Consider the following 19,322-nt stretch of genomic DNA (forward strand, 5'->3'; position numbering starts at 1 on the left):
TTTAACTACGAACAGTGTAATATAACGTATTTATATTGAAACTAGAAATCGCGGAACGAAGCACATTATTTAGACAATACAGTGCAAAAGTGACTGAGATACAGTAAACAATTTGTTTTTACGAGTTTAAGTGACAAAAGCGGTGTTAATAAACAATGTATTGAACTATGGATATGCCGGCTGAAGTGGCCGTGCGGTTAAAGGCGCTACAGTCTGGAACCGCAAGACCGCTACGGTCGCAGGTTCGAATCCTGCCTCGGGCATGGATGTTTGTGATGTCCTTACGTTAGTTAGGTTTAACTAGTTTTAAGTTCTAGGGGACTAATGACCTCAGCAGTTGAGTCCCATAGTGCTCAGAGCCATTTGAACCATTTGAGCTATGAATACGAAAACCTGTGTGAATTACTGTAAAATTCCTACTCTAAGGAAAGGCGCGTTCGTACATAACCGCGAGTGAACCAGCCAAAATTCCGTTACGAAAGTATCGGGAGCATGTTCTCAAGTGACTTTGTATCCGAAATTATCTTTTGAACGGTGTAAATCGCTCAATTTGATGTGGACCCATAAACTGTTACCGCGTTTGCGAGTGTTTACTGTGGCGTAATTGTTGGATGACGTCACCCAGACTGTGAGGGGCTAGCCAAAGCATTTGAAGCAGTGAAGAAGATCCACACACCGCGACAGCAAGGATTAGGATAGCGGAGGTGTACCACACTGACCAGTGACTATAGCGGAGCCAAGTGGCTGAAATAGAAATAACTACGACGCTGTGTTCGACATCTAGTGGCGAACCCTCGAATTATACGACGTCTGCGCCACCTACCCGCCGATCAACGAAATACGTGACAGCAGCTCAATCCCGTCGCCAACCACCGAACTACGAGACTGCATCAGCGCGATTCGCCGCGAGCTTCGCTTTGCACACGGCACCACACACCAGCTACAGCGACGCATCGCCTGACAGCCGCCGCGCCGGAGGAACCAACGCCAACACGACTAGCAGCGCGACTTAATAGTCAAAACATCGCGACTTCGTCGAGAGGTGAGTGAAGACGATTTGCTGGCACGAGACTAATTAGTATTGCACTGTCTTCAGAGCGCGGAAGGAGCTTCAAATTGAATTTGTCAATTGCAGAAAATATAAAAACAATGTCTTTTAAGAAACTTCCTGGCAGATTAAAACTGTGTGCCCGACCGAGACTCGAACTCGGGACCTTTGCCTTCGAGTCTCGGTCGGGCACACAGTTTTAATCTGCCAGGAAGTTTCATATCAGCGCACACTCCGCTGCAGAGTGAAAATCTCATTCTGGAATGTCTTTTAACATTTTTTCGCGAATTTGCTCTGAAGCATGGTATACTAATATGGGTGAGTTTTCATGCTGTACAGCACAGAATAGTGCCTCATTTGCATTATTTATAGTAAACTACAGGTTGTGTGTATGTTACTTTGAGATGCTCCAAGGAATCAACAAGCATATAGAAGTAATGACTAAAGGAAATGAAGAACTCCACAAACGTATAGAAGAGATGTCCAAAGGAAATGAAGAAATCAGGAAAGGAAACAAAGAAATCATCAAGCATTTAGAGGAGATGTCCAAAGGAAATAAAGAAATCATCAAGCTTATATAAGAGATGTCTAAAGGAAATGAAGAAATCACGAAAGAAAACAAAGAAATGCTAGATAAACATCAGATACAACCAATTGCAATCTCAAGAAATAGACAGGCCTCCAATCTGGCTGAACAATCGATGAAGGAATTAAATCGTTTATATAGGACATAATGTCACAGGAAGCACACGTCATGGTAGGAGTACCTGGGAGAATTTGAACGTATCAGGAATCATCTCCCACATGACTTGATGGGATTTGCCCCATGTGAGATCTTACTTAACCAAGGACTTGATAGTGTGTTTCTTGAGCTATTGGATTATCTGCCTGGAAATGACATAACATATGAGAAGAAATTAGAGTTAGTGGAACTGAGTATGAAAGAGAAAGCAAAGAGGAGAGAGGAGAGAGGAGAGAGGAGAGACATGATAAATTGGAAAAGCCAATAACTTATCGAGTGGGGGATCTGGTGCTAGTAAAAGTGCATGTCAAATCGAAGAAATTAAATTCTGAGATACATAAATTGAACGAATGTTTATAAAGGACCATATAGGACCACAAGAATTGATCACCCGAACACAGTTGAATTGGGATATGTGCAAACAAAAAGAGCTCATGGTAAGGAACATGTTGAGAATATAAAAAGATACTATCCACATAAGCATAAGAGCAACCCAGATAATTGAATAAAATCAGTTTAAGGTGTAGGGAGCCGCAAATCTTTTGCTGGTATACCAAGTGGTGACTGGTACACTTCCAGCTGGGTGAACTTTATTTCTTGTTTCAAGTTTCACTCCTCTACCATCTTTTTCTATTCTTAGATTAAGAAAGTTGGTGTATAGTAGTTAGAATAGGTAGTGGTCGTCCAAATAATTCAGTCAGGAACCATGTAGCAATGAAATGAGAACCAGATCAGAAAGCCAATGTTTATAAAATGTGGTGAGAAGCTAATTGGTGAAACAAGAGTTTGTGTAATCTTATAGAGTTGTTTTATGAGGTGTGAAAAGGTCAAGCAATTGTAAGAGAATTGAAGTAATGTATCGGTTTGTAAGTAGGAAGGCATATAGAGAAACAAATACATGATGAGATACTTGTTCGAATAAATTATGTGAAATATGATATACTGAGAGGCCAAGGAGCCTGGAGTAGTATTTTTATGTAGTTATTGCAGCGAATATGGAGGGTTGATGTAGGTTGAAGATGTACATATATTTTCAGTTGAAGTTGCTGTTAAGTTGAGGGAGTTATGTGTAATAAATTGTATTCAATGTGAAATGTTCGAAATATGTCATTTAGCACAAAAGCAAAATCTGTTCTAGGTATTTGGAGGCATACATGTTGATCTAAAGTATACTGATAAAACAGAAAGTGTAACTCATGAATAATGAGTAATTCATGTATCCAATTAGCTATCAGAATCAATTATGGTTATACTTAGGTCAAGCTTTAGAAGCAGAATTCTGGCACTGTGTTATGAATAATAAATATCCATACAGCACATCTGGATTAATGTTAATATAACAGGAAATATTGTACCTCTCATCTGAGTATTAGTGACAACAAATCACATATGGCAGCATAAATGTTTGGCATAATAAAATGCAGAAATTTTAAATATTTTCGTTGGGCGACCACATCAGTTATAGCGATGCAAATAGTTATGTAATACATATTTAGTGGCATAATGGAGAATTTAATATTATTGAATCAATCTGTAGAGGTATGAGGAATTGTCAAATAACTGCCTAAGTCAAGTTAAATACTATATTTTGTTCTCATTTTCAATTCCACTTGTGTTGAAGACTCAAATGAATAACTTTTGAATATCTTCATTAACTTTCATGTGTGTTGGCCAAGTGAGTTATAAGTTAGTGTGATAGTAGTATGGATGGCAGGAATCCCACTGAAAGGACGGCATTCAACTAGCTTTTCCTTGTCTTTGATGTAGCAAGCTATAAATGATTAATCTGTAACAAATATGTAGTTAACGGCTCATGCAGACCTTTGAAAGTTAAGATTTCTGGTAATTGAATGTAAGACAAAGTTTGAGAAAATATTTGCCATGTTATGTTAATTAAGATAGATTAATGTTGTATTATGTTTCCGTAGGGGCAGTTCACTACCGGAGTCAATGTGAGACGTTGTAACTTTCAGTATGTGAATCAGAATCTAATGTTCCTCATTTTCATTTATATGCTGTGTGATGACTTTTTGCTATTATTCTTTTTCGCTTGTGGCTACAAAGAAGCTTTTTAGGGCGGGGATGTAAGGGATCAGTGATCCCACGAACATAGATGCTAGTATCCGACACCCAGGTCGAAAGCAGACAGGAGTCGATTGTCGAGCGCTGCAGAAGGCAGTGAGATGAGTGTCGAGTGAACAGTGGTACTGGAGAGACGGTAAGGATGGTGGTTGAGTGAGTAGAAAACGGTAAATTCACCGGAGTATGACAAATGAGAGCGTCCCCCTGATCGTCGTGGGGTGGATCCTCATCAATACCGATTCACGAGTGATATGAGACCAGAAAGTGACACGTGCCGAATTACGTGTTGCGCGTCAACCGTGTCGGCCAGCAACAACCATGGACTGCAGTGAGGATTGTTGTGTATGTTAACCATCATCATTGCGTGTGATGAAGTACTTAAAATCAGCAACCAATAAAAGGATATAACCGTAATTAAAGGGTAAGACGAAGGTAGCAACTGCTTTAGAATTTGTGTGTTATTACAGAAAATACACATCAGTTTATACATCGCAACCTTTGTGGTCCTTAGTAATAGACAAACTCTGAATCATTAACTATTCTGTCTCAGAACAGCCGCACCCAGTTGAAATACCCCCGAAACCACAGCAGAAAAACCGATAGCCTTTCATCCATTAAGCACATGGTCATATAATCATAATAATTAACTGTTTGGCAGCTTAAGTAAATCGCTCGAAACCCAATAAAGGACAAAACGGGGGTGTTTAGTGTCACATGTGACTTCAACCAGACAATCGTCGGAGATGTGTTTGGGGGCAACCCAGTCAGGCTGAACGCCTTAGACACACTTCCAGCGAGTACAGCAAGGTGGAGGTTCCCTGATGTTTTGGGGTGGCATTATGTGGGGCCGCCGAAAACCGCTGGTGGTCATGGAAGGCGCCATAACGGCTGAACGATACGTGAATGGGATCCTCCGACTGATAGTGCAACCATATTGACAGCATATTGGCGAGGCATTCGTCTTCATGGACAACAATTCGTGCCCCCTTCGTGCACATCTTGTGAATGACTTCCTTCAGGATAACGACATCGCTCGACTAGAGTGTTCAGCATGTTCCCCAGACATGAACCCTATCAAACATGCCTGGGATAGACTGTGTTTATGGATGACGTGACCCACCAACCACTCTGAAGGATCTATGCCGAATCTCCATTGAGGAGAGGGACAATGTGACCAACAGTGCCTTGATGAACCTGTGGATAGTATGCCATGGCAAATACACGCATGCATCAATGCAAGAGGACGTGCTACTGGGTATCAGAGGTACCGGTGTGTACTGCAATCTGGACCACCACCTCTGAAGGTGTCGCTTTGTTGTGGTACAACATGTAATGTGTGGTTTTAATGAGCAATAAAAAGGGCGGAAATGATGTTTATATTGACCTCAATTCCAATTTTCTGTACAGATTCCGGAACTCTCAGAACCGAGGTGATTCAAAAGTTTTTTTGATGTGTGTAAAATGCTCCGAACGTTCTCAGCTGGGGAGAGACCCGGCGACCAGGCTGAACAAGGTATCGTTTTGCAAGCGCAAAGGCGAGCGCTGGAAACTCTCGCTGTGTAAGGGCGCGTTATCTTGCTGAAATTTCAGCCCAGGCTGGCTTGCCATGAAGAGCAACAAAGCAGGACGTTTTTGTCGACGTAGCGCTGTCCTGCAGCCGTGCCGCAGATGACAAATAAAGGAATCCTGTTATGAAAAGAAATAGCACCCCAGATCATTACTCCTGGTTGTCGGATCGAGAGTTTGTACTAGTCGTCTTCATGCTTGCTAAACGCTATCTATTAGTCAGTGAGGTCGCCCGATATCTCCCAAATCGGAAATGTTTGGAGTGCTATGGAGAGGATCCTCTAACCACGTCGGGCATTTGGTAATCTAGGGAGCCAATTGGACACAGTTTGGTACGATATCCCTCAGGAGTCTACCCAAGAGCTCTGTCGATCAGTGCTGAACGAAGTAACTGCTTGCATAATGGCCAGAAGTTGACAAAAGCATTATTGACTTGCTGAGTTCATGGAGTTCTTTCGCTTGAAGAAATCGTGCAATTTTTCTGTAATTGTAATCACGTGTAACTGTAATCACATGTACAATACATTTTACGATTTCTGTCTCAATCGGATAATTCCTTCACCGTTCTTTTTTCTTTGTGCCTTGGAGTGTATGGTGTAAGTTTGTTTTGAATTTAAGTAAAACTATGTTTTAGCATAGGGTCTTAGAGCAACAAAGAGTATGAAGCCACTGGAAAAATGCGCAGGTCATTCTCATTTGGAAGAAAGGTCGGCAGACAGAAGCACAGATGTCATATGTCACTCGCATCAATCTGTTACAGAGTTGGGGAAAATATTGTACACTAGTGCATTATGACGTATGTAGGGTTTGAAAATGTCTTCTATAAAAATGAACAAGGATTCTGCGAGCAGAGATCTCGCGAAACATAGTTCGCTATGTACATTGGTGATAGTCAGATTGGTGTAGAAGAAGACATGTAGGAACGTACACACCTTCACCAGGAAGAGGCTATGAGGGCTTGCAGAGTGTAGATGCAGAATTCAGTAAAGCTTATTAGACTTGTTCTAACCATACACCATTAGCTAATAGAACAGGAAAGATGTACGCCCTACGACACATCGTAAAGTGTTTTGGAAAGGCAAAGGGGAAGTGGCACAGCTACATGAAGTACCCTCCGCCACACACCGTGAGGGCTCTTGCGGAGTGTAGATGTAGATGTCAATGACCTTTATCGGCAGTTTTCTACCTACACACCATTGGTAGTGGAACAGAAAAAACGCAAGCTCCTCCCCCACATTAGATTTAGAGATACTAAACGGCGACCTCGGCTGCCGCCACCCGCTGCGCACCTGCTGCTTCTTGTCCTTGTCCGCGAGGCACTCCGGCTTGGTGAGGTTGGCGCCGATGACGCGCCTGGCGACGCCGTCGTCGTCCTCGACGAGCGCGACGAGGGCGGCGCGCTGGCGCAGGTAGGCCCGCCAGATGGCGGTGAAGCAGCGCAGCGAGTCTGGCTCGCCGCGCAGCCCGGACAGCGAGCACACCGGCTCGTCGCGCAGGAAGTGCGTCACCATGTGCTCCAGGACGGCGTCGTCCAGCTCCGGCGGCACGTCCTGGATCACGAAGCGCGGCTTCTTGCCGTCCGCCATGGGGCGCCGGCCCTCGAAGCGCCGCCACACCGTCGGCACCGGCTTGTCGTCCGGCCGCCTCCACGGCTTGCTCTCTCCAGACATCTGGAACACAGCATGTTGTTCTCAACGGAGAGACGTCTACAGACGTTAAAATAACCTCTGGCGTGCCACAGGCGAGTGTTATGGGACCATTGCTTTTCACAATATATATAAATCACCTAGTAGATAGTGTCGGAAGTTCCGTGTGGCTTTTCGCGGATGATGCTGCAGTATACAGAGAGGTTGCAGCATTAGAAAATTGCAGCGAAATGCAGGAAGATCTGCAGCGGATAGGCACTTGGTGCAGGGAGTGGCAGCTGACCCTTAACATGGACAAATGTAACGTATTGCGAATACATAGAAAGAAGGATCCTTTATTGTATGATTATATGATAGCGCAACAAACACTGGTAGCACTTACTTCTGTAAAATATCTGGGAGTATGCGTATGGAACGATTTGAAGTGGAATGAGCTCATAAAACTAGTTGTTGGTAAGCGGGTGCCAGGTTGAGATTCATTGGGAGAGTCCTTAGAAAATGTAGTCTATCAGCAAAGGAGGTGGCTTACAAAACACTCGTTCGACCTATACTTGAGTATTGCTCATCAGAGTGGGATCCATACCAGGTCGGTTGACGGAGCTGATAGACAAGATCCCAGGAAGAACGGCGCGTTTCGTCACAGGGTTATTTGGTAAGCGTAACAGCTTTACGGAGATGTTTAACAAACTCAGTGGCACACTGTGCAAGACAGGCGCTCTGCATCGCGGTGTAGCTTGCTGTCCAGGTTTCGAGAGGGTGCGTTTCTGGATGAGGTATCGAATATATTGCTTCCCTCTACTTATACCTCCCAAGGAGATAACGAATGTAAAATTAGAGAGATTCGAGCGCGCACGGAGCCTTTCCGGCAGCCGTTCTTCCCGTGAACCATATGCGAGTGGAACACGAAAGGGAGGTAATGACAGTGGCACGTAAAGTGCCCTCCGCCACACACCGTTGGGTGGCTTGCGAAGTATTAATGTACATGTAGATGTAGATGAAAAGCGTGCCGGCCGCGGTGGTCTAGCGGTTCAGGCACTCAGTCCGGAACCGCGCGACTGCTACGGTCGCAGGTTCGAATCCTGCCTCGGGCATGGATGTGTGTGATGTCCTTAGGTTAGTTAGGTTTAAGTAGTTCTAAGTTCTAGGGGACTGATGACCACAGCTGTTAAGTCCCATAGTGCTCAGAGCCATTTGAACCATTTTTTTGAAAAGCGTGACAGTGGTAAACGAATGAGAAAAACTTCTACATTGTTGCCCTTCCGAACTCTAACCTACGAAACTATTTAACAAACTTCAAACTGGCGCAAGGTGTACAACTAGCAGCATTCAGTAAGTAATGCAACAAATGTATTTCTCAGCCAACTTCGGTTGGAAAAATGCTGAATTTGTTGTGCGACTTTAGTTTCACCAACTTTCGATAGGTGGCGGCGCTATGTCTTGCCTTCAAAATGGTGTCTGTAGCGGAGATGAATTCCAAACAAAACATTGAGTTCTTTATGGCGGGAAACCAGAGCATCACAGATATTCACAGGAGTTTGCAGACTGTCTAAGGCGACTTGACGTAAACCCCATTGAGCATACGTGGGACGTGATTACCAGGCGTGTTCGTGGTCGTCCCGGTCCTACAGACTAAACAAGAAGACCCAAGGCTGCGGTACCACTTATCAGTGTCACCCTACTGGTGCCAAAGTTGGTAACAGAACTGTGAGTTTCCATGAGACGCCGGCAGCGTTAACGCGGAATCCGGCGGTCCCAGTGCTGCAGGCCCACTGAGCCAAACCTCCAGCAGGGCTGCACTGTGGATCTCCGCCGCCACAATACGGCACTGCCAGTGGCAACCACTCAGCCAGCCACACGTAATTGGAGCCTCCTCATTGTGGACATTGACAACTGGACCCTATTTCTTGCTGTATTATTTGTAACGAGTTGTTGTACACTTGGAGAAATACAGGTTCAATAAATCTTCTGCGTGTTGTGTTAATTTCCTCAGTAATCATTTCTGCCTCTGTCCAGCTTTTCCCACAATGACAACTGCTTCACCAATTCCGTAGACCGCCTCTCCTTGCAACTGTGTGCGAAGTCGTACACAACAGAGGGCTCTCAGTGAAGAATGGGGACGAATAACGCGGGGTGACCTCTGTAACCTTATGCAGAGCGTACCAGGTAGGTGTCAGGCGGTGACAAACACACACGGAGGGCGTACACATTACTGAAGCTCTCAAAGTCCACCTAGGAAGACAGGATGAATGATTGCTTCCGCTTTGTTTTCGACACGTGTCGGAGATTTCACTTCTTGTTACGTAGATGAATGAGGTCGTAATGACGTTTTGTTGTGTACTCCCTTTTTAAAGATAGAGGTGTAACCTGGTAACATACTCAGGCCTCAGTTATTGTTCAGTGTAATAAGGCACACACCCAGAGTCACGTTTCTATAATTATTTTGAACGGTGTATAAGGACCCATAACACAGCAGATTTATCATCCAAATATATGTGATATGCCACATGTAAGAAGTGGGAACGACTACCAGCATTTGTTGCATTTCGACTGAGAGAGAATTTTGGCCTATCGGCATAGCAGTTTATGGTCTGGCGATGTTGCTGCTCGAATCGGTCAGGGTCCCTCAACTATCATACCAAAATGGAATAGATGGGTTCAGTAGGGCCATACTCAACACTACACGCGCGAATGGAGAAACATATTCTTCTCTCTGGTGTGAAGGCTTAGACATACACACCATGTGCCTTGAGTCATCAAATGGGCTTATTTGGAGACAGTCAAGTGTCACCATATCTGGAGCACCGTGGCCTAAGAATGGCGACTATCGTCACATCTCCCCTTGGCGCCGACGAAGTGGCCGCCCGGTTTGAGGCGCCATGTCACGGACTGTGCGGCACCTCCCGTCAGAGGTTCGAGTCCTCCCCCGGGCATGGCTGTGTGTTGTTCTTACGTAAGTTAGTTTACGTTAGTTTCAAGTAGTGTGTAAGTCTAGGGACCGATGATCTCAGCAGTTTGGTCCCTTAGGAATTTACACACATTTGAACATCCACTTGGCACAACAACAGGTAGAGGAACACCGAGATTGGTACGACCAACAACAACCCTATACACAGAAATGACGCCACATGGCGTTTTCAGACGGTCTGCGTGCAGGTTTATGATGGATGTATCAGTGCGTGCATACTCCAAGAGCAACGAAGGTTGCCAGATTGCAATCATCGTTGCCATAGCAGCCTAGCACCTAGCGTGGTTGTGTCGACTGGCGTTGGGTGCAAAAACGACCACCTCCGACTTGCATAGTCGGAAATCTGGACAACAACCGTTGCTTTCCTGGTGTGTTGAGGCTGGTACCAGAGCCCTGTTTTCTAGGCCTCTGTATCATTATAATGGGCAGCTGTAATTAAACTTTCGCTACTTGTGACGGCTCCCATGAGAAACTAGCGATCGTAGGACAATGAAACTTTGTGGAAACATTCGTAAGGACAAGCGGAAGAGAAATAATGAATAAACCATTGAAGCAAACACTTTTTAATTTCCAAATGAGAGGACAACATTTGTTAATTGCGTACAATGTTTATGTTTCTGGTTGCAAATGTTGCCCAATATGATGACCATCTGCACCCATTATAGCCTGGAACCACACTAGAGGTTGATCTGCTGCTGCCTGAAACTACAGCGGACCACGGAATGTTCAGCTTTCGTCACACAGCTCTTGCACAGCTTGACTATCGCATATTCCATCCAGCATTCTCAACCACGGCAACAGTGAATTCAACAATTTGTAACGCAATTGGCTGTCGACCTTTCCCAGGAGGAATTCACAAATCACCAATTAATTCCAAGTTCTGTATCATGTTCTTTAACCCCAGTGTGGAAAGAGGGCCTCTTCGTATTCCTTTAGTTGGTGGGCACTCGTCAAGAGCACCAGCAGTGTGTGCAGCTGTTGTGATCAAACAACTTTACGAACAAAGTCCTACTCACCGGCCAGCGCCGGCATTTTGCTACCGTGATGCACACGGACGGTTGTGTTTCAGCCATTCTTCGCCGTACCAGTACCGGCACCTAGCGGCAAGTCATGACACGAACACCACTAACAACGAAAATCCAGCAACGCATTGTCTGAATATTATTCCTATAAAGTTTGGTTACCATATGGTACGTAGTTTTCTGTGTACACTGACTCAAGTAGAAGAAGTTTAATTACTTCCACATTGTATTTCAACAAGATAATGCAAGATCGCATCTTGCCAATACTTTCCTGACGTACCCCTGCACAGACAATTTCGACTGTTTTCGTGGTCAACATGTTCTTTACATCTGCAACCACAGAAAACATGCCGTCATAAATTTTACAGGAAAAAAAAGCCAGTCATACAGGTTCAGTTCGTCTCTATGCCAAGCCGAGTTAGCGTCATTCTTCCTGGCAGATGCTACAGCTCTGAATACTAAATTTCGCAACCTGTACATTCTCAAATAATTTGGAAGTTTACGTAACGACGGCATGAGTTGTTTTTGGTACCAGTGTGGGAAGGCTCGATAAACAAGGACAAGGACATTTTTATTTTCCAGTCTTGTCGTCTCCCTGCCTATTAAGCTATTTCCTGTTTTTCTTCACGCAACCTCACACAAATTGAGAAGGCTGCATACTAGTTCACGAGCTTGTGTCTTGTCTGGCTGACCTCGTGCTGGTTGCTGCAACGCTTTATTTTCTCTGCATAAACTTGTTCGTGTTGTGTTGTCCGTCGAAACTTGTTTCTTGATGAGCGTGAGACAGCTACAAACTGGTAACACTTTTTGCAACGTGCAGTGCACGAGTTTGAGCAGCTCAATACTAATGAGTAAGCTCTAAAGTAAGAACCCCGTTCACTTCTCTGCCCACAAAAGCTCAGTGCTGCTGTCGAAATTAAGTTTTGCCGTCACCTGTGAAGCTTCTTCTCGAAACACATGGCAGCTCTTCTAACGTTGTCATTATTCTAACACTGTTCTTGTTTAAAAATCTAGTGAAGCAATCTTTCAGCAAGCGTATTACCATTAACAGTTAGGCACCGAGTTTGGGGAATTTGTATGTTAGTCCCAAACACCTGTGTTCGATTTCCTCCCAGTACAAGTCTCATTTCGTATTTTACCACCAGTGCCGACCGCAAGTCTAATGCAAGAACAAGGAAGCACTCAGTCTCTCAGCCAAAGGGCACGACAAAAATTATTAAATACAGACATAAGCCCACTCATGTAGAAAGAAAAGTTTGGTATAGGAATGAGTTGTTCACAGACTTCATATGATAACAGATACACTGACGAATTGGATACGACGTGAGAAGAAGCTAATGGAGTCATGTACTCCTCATTATTTAAGAATAAAGGTTATAAAAATATTCGTCGATTCACTAGTCTCAGATGTTGTACTTGTAGAATCTATGTGATACGTTCTTTCATTGGCGTGGTAGACACAGAAGGTTTAGTTTAGCGTGCAGTGTTTGACACAAAACCTGGCCTCCTGCCATCCACTGCAGAGAATGTCAGAGTCATTCGCTTTAAAGTGCCAATAAAACCGGGCTCCTCTCAGAATTATTGTTTTGTCTTGCAGACAAAGGCAGAAACAGATGAGAGAGAGAGAGAGAGAGAGACAGAGAGAGAATGACTGGCTTTCTGATGTCCTGATGGCCATCTGGTGTGTAGCACTGTGCATATACGCTCTCGGTGGAGAAGACAAATGTCTAAACTTTCAATGAGATTGCTTTCAGCATACTCTTGTTAAGGACTATGAGTCCTGGTTGTAACGCCTTGTTCTCCTATTGGAAGCCCCTCGACCTTCAAAGAGACGCAGATTCCATCATATGTATAGCATATCTCAGTACCTGCAATCCTGCATCCAGGTGTGAGGTGCAGGTAAGTGCTATTGAGACCCCGTCATCCATGTGTATTATACAGAAGTGTTGCATTAAAGCTAGGGAAGTCAGACGCTCATGAATGTGTGGCTCTAAGTTAATTGCTGGAATTCTTTGCCCAATATTGTTTACCCGAGGGAGAATTTGTAACATCTATTTCTTTAATACGTACTACACAGTAGCTGCGCTGAGAAATAAACATGTGCCCGCTCCATGAGATGGAGGTGGTTGCCTGCATTACCTTCAATTGGAAGCTGCTGGCAGTCGCCATTGCTGACTGTCGCCGTGGCAAGGCCTACTAACCGTTACGACAAGGTCTCTGCGGTTGGTGCGACCATAATTGTTTGCACACGACACGGTCGCCAGAGGATTGACACAAGCACATATGCTTGGGATGACTACATGAAGCAAGCTTTAGAGCCACGGCTGCCGCCGGAGAAGCGTTGCACCCTTATGTGGATCACGCAATTGAATGGACTGTTCTAAACAGTGCTGTTATTATTACTATTAGCCTTGCAGCTGTGACCCGACACTGGCCGGAGTGGCTCAGTGCTCCGAGTACACAACTAAAGGGAGCGTGCGGCCAAGCCCGTCCAGGCTGAACAGCTGCCGCGTCCACGCTGATGTCCCAGAGCGTAAACATCTGAGCAGTAAGGCCAGGCGATGCCGAATTGCCGCACATAAAAACTGGCGGTGAAGCGTAACTGTAATTATTAATCCTAATTACAATCTGAGACAAAAAAGACGCATCTTGAAGGAACTGTCCGAATGGGGCGGAAATCGGTATATGTGATGTACATACACAAGCAAACGAATGGTTACAATTTGAGAAAAATTAGACGATTTATTTAAGAGAAACAGCTTCACAAATGGAGCATGTCAATAACACACTGGTCTGCCTCTGGCCCTTATGCAGGCAGTTACTCGGCTCGGCACTGATTGATAGAGTTGTACGATGCCCCCCTGAGGGATATCGTGCAAAAATTCTGTCCAACTGACGCGTTGGATCGTCAAAATGTCGACACGATTGGAGGGCATTGCCCTCAGTGCTTCAAACGTTCTCAGCTGGGGACATATTCGGCGACTTTGCTGGCCAAGGTATGGTTTGCCAAGAACGAAGATGATCAGTAGAACCTCTCACAGGCATTATCTTGCTAAAATGTAAGCCCACGATGGCTTGCAATGAAGGGCAATAAAACGGGGCGTAAAATATCGCCGGATGGACGACTATGCTGCATGGATGCCGCGGATGAGAACCAATGCAATGAAAACAAGTGGCACCCCAGAACACTACTCCTGGTTGTCAGGCTGTATGGCCGGCCTCAGTCACGTCGGTGCCCCGCCGCTGTCCCAGGTGTCTCCAGCCACGTCTTCACTTGTTATTGAGGTTCAGCTCGAAGTGGGACTGGTAACTGAAGACAGTCCTACTGCAGCCAATGAGATGCCAACGTCCCCAACGCCATTGCAAAAGGGATTGTTGGTGAACAGAGGTAAGAGGCAGTCGGCGTAATGAAAACCGAGAGCTCAGCCCCCACTCTGTGAGCCAGGTATCAGCGACCCTTGTGGTCACTCAAGCACGAATGGATGATGGGGCTGTGAGTGCCTCTCCATCGACTGGCCGGTCCCTTTGTTCTGTCATATCTCTAGGTGCACCACTTCCTTCTCATCGCTGTGTTCGGCCACGGTTCACCCCCTTCTGCCAACGTAGAGTAGTGGCGTCGCTCCTATTCAAATGTCGAGCGATTCGCCAGGTACGTTTCTTTGAGCCCAACTGCACGTCCTCTCTCAGATGCAGACATCTGCATATATTGTTAGCGCGTCTCTCTGTGAGGCACAGTTGCTGTCCAACTGAGTACACGGAATGAAATTTGCAAAGCTTTATCTGCTGTATCAACTTGTCTCTTGTTTATTATCCTTGCCAGTTGCTAGGTGAAATTGCGCTGCAGCATCACACATTCATCCATCAGCACCAAAACTTTCCATTTTTGCGTTTCCCATCCATACCTGTATGAATATCATTTTGTGACCAGTTTGCACAACTATTTTGTGGCAGTCTTTTTTTTATCTCTTAGAGTACAATCCCATTATGTTGACCTATACGCCATTTCTCGCATCCCCATGAAATTCTGGAGGAGCACCCCTACTTTTTAGGTGCCCCTGACGTCATAGAGGCAACCATCTTTGATCTCGATATCACACAAGTTGGCACAACTCCTACAGTGCCCAATTATGATTAACTGGGGGCCCAACTATTTTCCTTTGTTTGTACACTCCCATAGTGTGTAATTATGACTAATTTGGAGAGCGGCAGCATATCCACAACCAAGTTATTAGCTCTGTTTTATCCTTTCCGTCTCACAATGAGAGGGTGGTGGGAGGGCGCATTCATCAGTCATTCTTTTGTGTTCATATCCCCCAACCAACAGGAAAATTGCCCAGGTGGCCTAGAGTAGCCAGGACACAATTATGATTAATGGAGGTGAGATAGGAGTGGGTGGGTAACAAATCGTTTTCTTATACCCATATCCCCAACCAACAGGACAATTGCCCAACAGCCGTCCTATGGAGGAAGGAAACAGGAGGGGGGTCATAAATCATTCGTTTGTGCTCATATTGCCAAATAAATAGGACGATTACCTGACAGTTGAAGTACAAGCGAAAGGTGAGGGGCTCAGAAACCATTCTTTTGTATGGTGATACGTTGGAAACGGGAGTAATAAATCAAACTGCGCCAGAACCTGCAAACCCTTACTATTCTAAACCAACAAATGTGGTGACGATGTTAACAGTTCCAGCACTCAGCGAGATAAGTTAGCAGGAGTTCCCTGCGGTTTCCTTAGTTCTCAAACAAGTTTCTTCATTATTTACTTTAACATAAATGGCTTTTCCCCTGAAATCATATGGAAAACCTAGAACCTCACTACCTCTCAATTCAGTTATATCATAAAAGCAAATATCCACGTCCAAAGCGTTAGGTCGTCCACGAATTTGAAGGTTATCTTTTTACCCAACTCGTCCATGCCAGAATTAGACAATTTGCTCAGTCTATCATCTGTATCAGACTGGCAGCCGGCGTATTTTGCTGCAACGAGGAGCAAGCTGCTGCTCGCATCTACTCACCACCACGTCCACGAAGGAAGAGTCACTCTACCATGAACAGGTTCAGCACTGCAACAGCTCGGGCATAAGGCAACACTTTTTGGCAGCCTACAGTGTTGCAGATTGTGCAGATGGCCGGACTTCGTATTCTGAGGAGTGGCCAGTTTTATTGTCACGCTGAATGAACGCCTTGGACTTAATCTGGATGTCGAATACGGTTCTTTAATATTGTTACAGACTCAAAATTAGCTTGGATCGAATGAAAAAAATGGACAGGGATCCTGAACACACTCTCCCACTCCCAAAATGAGGTCTCTCAGTATGGCAGAAGCCTATCATTGTGTTGGTGTCTAGGACTCCTCGCATACACGTATTATATCTTACGTCTTGCATTGCTGCAGGAAGAGATTATATGCAATATAATGCTTACATTTGTAACATATGTGAGCAGTGGACTGCAGAGCACAATCTGACCACACTAGGCGAGAAATTATTTGCAAGGCTATAATGATAACACCTTTGAATCCATAGAAATATCATTGCGCTTATATTCAGATAATCAATCCTTATATGCGAGAAACAGAGAAAAAGTGAAAATTATTGAGATGTGAAACAATAGCGTGAAGAAATCTTTTCGAAAGAATTATCCAAAATTAATATTATTCGTCGCGCAACTTGACAGTTTTATAGTTTGCTGAAGAGCAGAGTCTCTAGGAGAATGATGAATATCAAGTCAAGAAAGTGGTGTGCGAATTAAGTCATAGTGCTTTTAAAACGTGGAATAAAAATTTCCGTTGATGAAATCGTAGAGTAAAGCCCAAGAATCCAAATTTACAATGTCATATGGCTAAGGTAATTAAACTGTCTTCAGTGTCATATAATTTCACGGATCCGGAGGAATATGGAAATTCTAGCTTTCTACGCTTTTGCAGCATGGTTGAATGATAATCTAAACTAAACCATATCTTCAATCTCTGACCTCTCCTTATTTCACTACAAATAAGTAATTTTTTATTGTTCCTCGTTCATTGGGAGATTATCAGAGGAGCTAAAGAGAACAGCTTTCATATATTGTGAGATACACAGTAGTAAACTGCAGTGGTTTTTCATGATTCTATGCAGCCTGTACTTTGCCCATAGTACGCCATACACCATGTTTGAGAATTTTATGATGCTGTGCAGATTAATCTGACTCTCTGTCTAGTGGACTGCAAACCGTTTCGTAGATTAATTATTATCATTAAATGCCGACATTTTTTATAAATTTTAAGTTGGTTATTTTATAGAGCTTTTAACAATGCCCAGTTGCTTCCTAACCACATTTGTACTATTTTCACACTGTAAGCTTTCATTTCAAAAGAGGCTGAAGCCGTCGTTAAACTCTGGTCATAATTTGTGCAGCTGTTCTGCTTCCCTCATTTATTCGTGCATGCGTTCATTTTCCAGGGTTAGCACCACTAGGCAAAGGGACACATTAATCTATATAGAACCACAAAATTCTCTAACATCGTGTACGGTGTACTGTAGCCAACAACAGCCTGTGTAGGTAGTTGGTTCACCACTTATTACGCTCTAGTATTGACATTCTTTCTTTGAATCACAAATGGACACTTACTGTAGTCCTCAAAAACTGAATTTACGTAATGTAACAGGATAATAAAACTGACTTAAAATGAATAAATCTCTGTGTTGCGACAAAACTGGGCCAGGGCACATCTAACGTCCAACTAATGTTATGCAAAGTGACCAGTTAATCTTTGCAATGTAGCTTCAAAGAAAAGCGATGCATATATACAAAGATGTATTCAATGATAATTTTGGGGCGTGATATACTTAATTTGAATAAGTTATATGGATTTTAGTTAGTTATTTTAGATTTGCTGTAGTCAGTTTTAGATATTTATTTGCTTTTCGTAAAATTTTTTTGCTTAGTTTTATTTTCAACTAGTTTCAGTTAGCTGCATGTTCCAGGACCCATAAATAATCATCTGTAGCTACATTGTGGAACTTAACAGTCCACAAATGTATGGCATTTTCTTGTAACCGTCCTTTTATTTAATCTTGATTTAATTTCACCAGTCCCACGTCCGGCCATCCTGATTTAGGTTTTTCGTGATTTCCCTAAATCGCTAAAGGCAAATGCTGGGATGGTTCCTTCTAAAGGGCACGGCCGACTTCCTTCCCCGCCCTTCCCTAATCCAATGAGACCGATGACCTAGCAGCCTGGTCTCCTCCCCCAAAACAGCCCAACCCTCAATACAGTCAGCTGTCACTTGCATAAAAAGTCCTCTCAGGAGAGAATCCTTCTGATATGTAAAAATAAGGTGCTTCAGACTGCTTTCAACCAGCCAAAAATAAATTGGAGAAGAAATTACTAAGAAAAAGTTTGAATAATACATCTTACAATTCTAGAACAACCCGCGGGGGATGGTGTACTTCACTTGAGAATAGTTACGATTACCATTACCTTCCTGGACTGCTCCCTTATTTTAGTTGTATTTCCCCAGCCTAAGAGGTGATATTTACGTATTCAGCCAACTGTCTGCGCATACGCTGCATATTTGACATGGATGTATCATCATCAAAAGAATGAGATACTTCCCGTAGAAGTGGCTTGCGTAGGAGTAAGAAAGAGCCTGTATGCACCACACGCATTCGTAGATTTCAACAGCCTTCGGTGACTCTGGAACGTGCGCCTCGCCAGTACCAACTCCTGCCGTTAACTGATACCACTGACGGCATAGACCAATACAGTTGACAACAAAATTCTAAAACAGAAACGACAGAGTGGAGTGTCACAGTTAACCTAACATTATGGGAACTGTAGCCATCAAAATTTAAGTTCGAATAAACCAAGAAATAAGTCATTGTACTAATTTACAGAAGATTAACCCAACTCGAATTTAATGATGCTCAAGGTTGATTTAGAAACAAGCGTGACAAAAAAGAATCACATCGGTGTTTCAGTCAATGTGTTCTACTAACTAAATCAGCCTATGTGGTGACTGTATTTATATCTTACACAGCCATACAGATACATGGGTAAATACAAGAAAACGTCAGTCCAAGCTCTTGTGTAAAGTGATGTACTGCGTTCACTGTAAAAAGTTTTTGTCAAGACTTTTCAAAGTGATTCTCTCTTCTGACGAGAAAGTAAACAATTTCTGTTTTACTTAAGACTGAAGGCTTTACTTGCCGTTGTCACCGGTGATAAAATCTTCCGAGTGATGTTATCACGCGACCTAACCACTCAG

General features: G+C 43.8%; 1 protein-coding gene across 1 annotated transcript in view; it reads right to left on the reverse strand.

Annotated features, from left to right (window-relative positions):
* The window catches only part of LOC124596170, a 79,736-nt gene that overhangs the window by 48,755 nt on the left and 11,659 nt on the right, over window positions 1-19,322 (reverse strand). Inside the window, exon 2 of the mRNA XM_047135207.1 lies at window positions 6,728-7,108. Within this exon, the coding sequence (XP_046991163.1) occupies window positions 6,728-7,108 (381 nt within the window). The remainder of the gene's footprint in view (window positions 1-6,727; window positions 7,109-19,322) is intronic.

The sequence above is a fragment of the Schistocerca americana genome, chromosome 2 (genome assembly GCF_021461395.2).
Source record: "Schistocerca americana isolate TAMUIC-IGC-003095 chromosome 2, iqSchAmer2.1, whole genome shotgun sequence".
Classification (NCBI taxonomy): domain Eukaryota; kingdom Metazoa; phylum Arthropoda; class Insecta; order Orthoptera; family Acrididae; genus Schistocerca; species Schistocerca americana.